General features: G+C 42.0%; 1 protein-coding gene across 14 annotated transcripts in view; it reads left to right on the top strand.

Moving 5' to 3' along the window:
- The window catches only part of LOC109905169 (peripheral plasma membrane protein CASK), a 211,574-nt gene that overhangs the window by 143,208 nt on the left and 63,366 nt on the right, over nt 1–5,000 (top strand). For 9 of the 14 annotated variants that reach the window (XM_031800690.1, XM_031800735.1, XM_031800716.1 and 6 more), the window contains exons 11-12: nt 1,294–1,311; nt 4,956–5,000. The exon at nt 4,956–5,000 is cut by the window's right edge and continues 77 nt beyond it. In XM_031800690.1, the coding sequence (XP_031656550.1) occupies nt 1,294–1,311; nt 4,956–5,000 (63 nt within the window). The remainder of the gene's footprint in view (nt 1–1,293; nt 1,312–4,955) is intronic. The other 5 variants (XM_031800747.1, XM_031800699.1, XM_031800692.1 and 2 more) reach the window with 1 other exon arrangement.

The following is a 5,000-nucleotide window of genomic DNA, read 5'->3' as shown; positions in this document are numbered from 1 at the left end:
CCGGTACCCCCTGTATATAGCCTCCACATTGACTCTGTACCGGTACCCCCTGTATATAGCCTCCACATTGACTCTGTACCGGTACCCCCTGTATATAGCCTCCACATTGACTCTGTACCGTAACACCCTGTATATAGCCTCCACATTGACTCTGTACCGGTACCCCCTGTATATAGCCTCCACATTGACTCTGTACTGGTACCCCCTGTATATAGCCTCCACATTGACTCTGTACCGGTACCCCCTGTATATAGTCTCCACATTGACTCTGTACCGGTACCCCCTGTATATAGCCTCCACATTGACTCTGTACCGGTACCCCCTGTATATAGCCTCCACATTGACTCTGTACCGGTACCCCCTGTATATAGCCTCGCCATTGTTATTTTACTGCTGCTCTTTAATTATTTGTTCATTTTATTTCTTTTTTCTTTTCTTTTTTTCTTCTTAAAACTGCATTGTTAGTTAAGGGCTTGTAATTAAGCATTCCATTGTTGTATTCAGCGCATGTGACAAATACGTTTTATTTGATTTTTGTCTAGTAACCTAACTCTTACACAGGTTTCTCAAACTTCAGTCCTGGACTGGGTACTGTACTGGGCCTGCAGGCTTTTGTTCCAGTCCATCAGTAATACACCTTATTTTTAAAAAAATCTATAAATCATTGTCTCTAGACTGAAGAACATGATTAGTTGATCATTTAAATAAGGTGTGTTACAGCAGGAGTGGAGTCTCTAACCTCTGACACAGTACTGCTGTTATTTTTGTTGGACTAATAAGTCAATTCAGCATCTCAGAAATCTTTGGATGGTCTGCACTGTTTAGTCAGGGAAAGTTTTCAGGGAATGTTTTCAGTGAATGTTTTCAGGGAATGTTTTCAATTAATATTTCAGGGAATGTTTTCAGTGAATGTCTCAGGGAATGTTTTCAGTAAATGTTTTCAGAGAATGTTTCAGAGAATGTTTCAGGGAATGTTTTCAGTGAATGTTTCAGGGAATGTTTTCAGATAATGTTTTCAGATAATGTTTCAGGGAATGTGTTCAGGGAATGTTTCAGGGAATGTTTTCACAGAATGTTTCAGGGAATGTTTTCAGGGAATGTTTTCAGAGAATGTTTTCAGGGAATGTTGTCAGGGAATGTTTTCAGAGAATGTTTCAGTAAATGTTTCAGCCACGATTCCAGTTCTTATTTACCATGTTTGTTTCCATGTAGTGTAATGTAGTCCCTATATGAGAATGACATGTAATCTGTAATGTGATTGTGTTGTTTGTGTTAATGCTGCCATGGTGATAGGACTACTAGTAGCAGAACGTAGGTATCCCTCCTCTAGGTATATACTGCTCTGTGTGTCTGTTCTCTAACTGTCTGTGTTGTCCCTAGTTCTCTAGCAGTAAACTCTGAGATAGTTCTCTAGCAGTCAACTCTTAGATAGTTCTCTAGCAGTCAACTCTGAGATACTTCTCTAGCAGTCATCTCCGAGATAGTTCTCTAGCAGTCAACTCTGAGATACTTCTCTAGCAGTCATCTCCGAGATAGTTCTCTAGCAGTCAACTCTGAGATAGTTCTCTAGCAGTCAACTCTGAGATAGTTCTCTAGCAGTCAACTCTGAGATACTTCTCTAGCAGTCATCTCCGAGATAGTTCTCTAGCAGTCAACTCCGAGATAGTTCTCTAGCAGTCAACTCTTAGATAGTTCTCTAGCAGTCAACTCTTAGATAGTTCTCTAGCAGTCAACTCTTAGATAGGTTTCTAGCAGTCAACTCTGAGATAGTTCTCTAGCAGTCAACTCTTAGATAGTTCTCTAGCAGTCAACTCTTAGTTCTCTACCAGTCAACTTGGAGGTAGTTCTTTAGCAGTCAACTCTGAGATAGTTCTCTAGCAGTCAACTCTGAGATAGTTCTCTGGCAGTCAACTCTGAGATAGTTCTCTAGCAGTCAACTCCGAGATAGTTCTCTAGCAGTCAACTCTGAGATAGTTCTCTAGCAGTCAACTCTGAGATACTTCTCTAGCAGTCATCTCCGAGATAGTTCTCTAGCAGTCAACTCCGAGATAGTTCTCTAGCAGTCAACTCTTAGATAGTTCTCTAGCAGTCAACTCTTAGATAGTTCTCTAGCAGTCAACTCTTAGATAGGTATCTAGCAGTCAACTCTGAGATAGTTCTCTAGCAGTCAACTCTTAGATAGTTCTTTAGCAGTCAACTCTTAGTTCTCTACCAGTCAACTTGGAGGTAGTTCTTTAGCAGTCAACTCTGAGATAGTTCTCTAGCAGTCAACTCTGAGATAGTTCTCTGGCAGTCAACTCTGAGATAGTTTTCCAGCAGTCAACTGAGATAATTCTCCAGCAGTCAACTCTGAGAGTTCTCTAGCAGTCAACTCTGAGAGTTCTCTAGCAGTCAACTCTGAGATCGTTCTCCAGCAGTCAACTCTGAGATAGTTCTCTAACAGTCAAGTCTGAGATAGTTCTCCAGCAGTCAACTATGAGATAGTTCTCTAGCAGTCAACTCTGAGATACTTCTCTAGCAGTCATCTCCGAGATAGTTCTCTAGCAGTCAACTCCGAGATAGTTCTCTAGCAGTCAACTCTTAGATAGTTCTCTAGCAGTCAACTCTTAGATAGTTCTCTAGCAGTCAACTCTTAGATAGGTTTCTAGCAGTCAACTCTGAGATAGTTCTCTAGCAGTCAACTCTTAGATAGTTCTCTAGCAGTCAACTCTTAGTTCTCTACCAGTCAACTTGGAGGTAGTTCTTTAGCAGTCAACTCTGAGATAGTTCTCTAGCAGTCAACTCTGAGATAGTTCTCTGGCAGTCAACTCTGAGATAGTTCTCTAGCAGTCAACTCCGAGATAGTTCTCTAGCAGTCAACTCTGAGATAGTTCTCTAGCAGTCAACTCTGAGATACTTCTCTAGCAGTCATCTCCGAGATAGTTCTCTAGCAGTCAACTCCGAGATAGTTCTCTAGCAGTCAACTCTTAGATAGTTCTCTAGCAGTCAACTCTTAGATAGTTCTCTAGCAGTCAACTCTTAGATAGGTATCTAGCAGTCAACTCTGAGATAGTTCTCTAGCAGTCAACTCTTAGATAGTTCTTTAGCAGTCAACTCTTAGTTCTCTACCAGTCAACTTGGAGGTAGTTCTTTAGCAGTCAACTCTGAGATAGTTCTCTAGCAGTCAACTCTGAGATAGTTCTCTGGCAGTCAACTCTGAGATAGTTTTCCAGCAGTCAACTGAGATAATTCTCCAGCAGTCAACTCTGAGAGTTCTCTAGCAGTCAACTCTGAGAGTTCTCTAGCAGTCAACTCTGAGATCGTTCTCCAGCAGTCAACTCTGAGATAGTTCTCTAACAGTCAAGTCTGAGATAGTTCTCCAGCAGTCAACTATGAGATACTTCTCTAGCAGTCATCTCCGAGATAGTTCTCTAGCAGTCAACTCTGAGATACTTCTCTAGCAGTCATCTCCGAGATAGTTCTCTAGCAGTCAACTCCGAGATAGTTCTCTAGCAGTCAACTCTGAGATACTTCTCTAGCAGTCATCTCCGAGATAGTTCTCTAGCAGTCAACTCCGAGATAGTTCTCTAGCAGTCAACTCTTAGATAGTTCTCTAGCAGTCAACTCTTAGATAGGTTTCTAGCAGTCAACTCTGAGATAGTTCTCTAGCAGTCAACTCTTAGATAGTTCTCTAGCAGTCAACTCTTAGTTCTCTACCAGTCAACTTGGAGGTAGTTCTCTGGCAGTCAACTCTGAGATAGTTTTCCAGCAGTCAACTGAGATAATTCTCCAGCAGTCAACTCTGAGAGTTCTCTAGCAGTCAACTCTGAGAGTTCTCTAGCAGTGAACTCTGAGATAGTTCTCCAGCAGTCAACTATGAGAAGGTTCTCTAGCAGTCATGTCTGAGATGGTTCTCTAGCAGTCAACTCTGAGATGGTTATCCAGCAGTCAACTCTGAGATAGTTCTCCAGCAGTCAACTTTTAGTTCTCTACCAGTCAACTTGGAGATAGTTCTTTAGCAGTCAACTCTGAGATAGTTCTCCAGCAGTCAACTCTGAGAGAGTTCTCCAGCAGTCAACTCTGAGATAGTTCTATAGCAGTCAACTCTGAGATAGTTCTCTAGCAGTCAACTCTGAGATAGTTCTATAGCAGTCAACTCTGAGATAGTTCTATAGCAGTCAACTCTGAGATAGTCCTCTGGCAGTCAACTCTGAGATAGTTCTCTAGCAGTCAACTCTGAGATAGTTCTATAGCAGTCAACTCTGAGATAGTTCTATAGCAGTCAACTCTGAGATAGTTCTATAGCAGTCAACTCTGAGATAGTCCTCTGGCAGTCAACTCTGAGATAGTTCTCTAGCAGTCAACTCTGAGATAGTTCTATAGCAGTCAACTCTGAGATAGTTCTATAGCAGTCAACTCTGAGATAGTCCTCTGGCAGTCAACTCTGAGATAGTTCTCTAGCAGTCAACTCTGAGATAGTTCTATAGCAGTCAACTCTGAGATAGTTCTATAGCAGTCAACTCTGAGATAGTTCTCTAGCAGTCAACTCTGAGATAGTTCTATAGCAGTCAACTCTGAGATAGTCCTCTGGCAGTCAACTCTGAGATAGTTCTATAGCAGTCAACTCTGAGATAGTCCTCTGGCAGTCAACTCTGAGATCCTGCCTACAGTATGTCTGCTTTGTGATTTGTGCATTTGTTGTTTTATGGTTATTATTATTATTTGTCCCTTTAGCTTTATCATATTCATTGTATCCTCTTTTGTGCTACTGTTGTGTAACTGACTGACGTGTGTGTGTGTGTGTGTGTGTGTGTGTGTGTGTGTGTGTGTGTGTGTGTGTGTGTGTGTGTGTGTGTGTGTGTGTGTGTGTGTGTGTGTGTGTGTGTGTGTGTGTGTGTGTGTGTGTGTGTGTGTGTTTCTGTGTGTCTGTGTTTCTGTGTGTCTGTGTGTCTGTGTGTCTGTGTGTGTCTGTACAGGGGCTGTGTCTCAGGTGCTGGACAGCCTGGAGGAGATCCATGCGT

This window comes from Oncorhynchus kisutch, linkage group LG2 (genome assembly GCF_002021735.2).
Source record: "Oncorhynchus kisutch isolate 150728-3 linkage group LG2, Okis_V2, whole genome shotgun sequence".
Classification (NCBI taxonomy): Eukaryota; Metazoa; Chordata; class Actinopteri; order Salmoniformes; family Salmonidae; genus Oncorhynchus; species Oncorhynchus kisutch.
The sequence above is the reverse complement of the archived record's forward strand: the minus strand, read 5'-3'. Positions and strand labels throughout refer to the sequence as shown.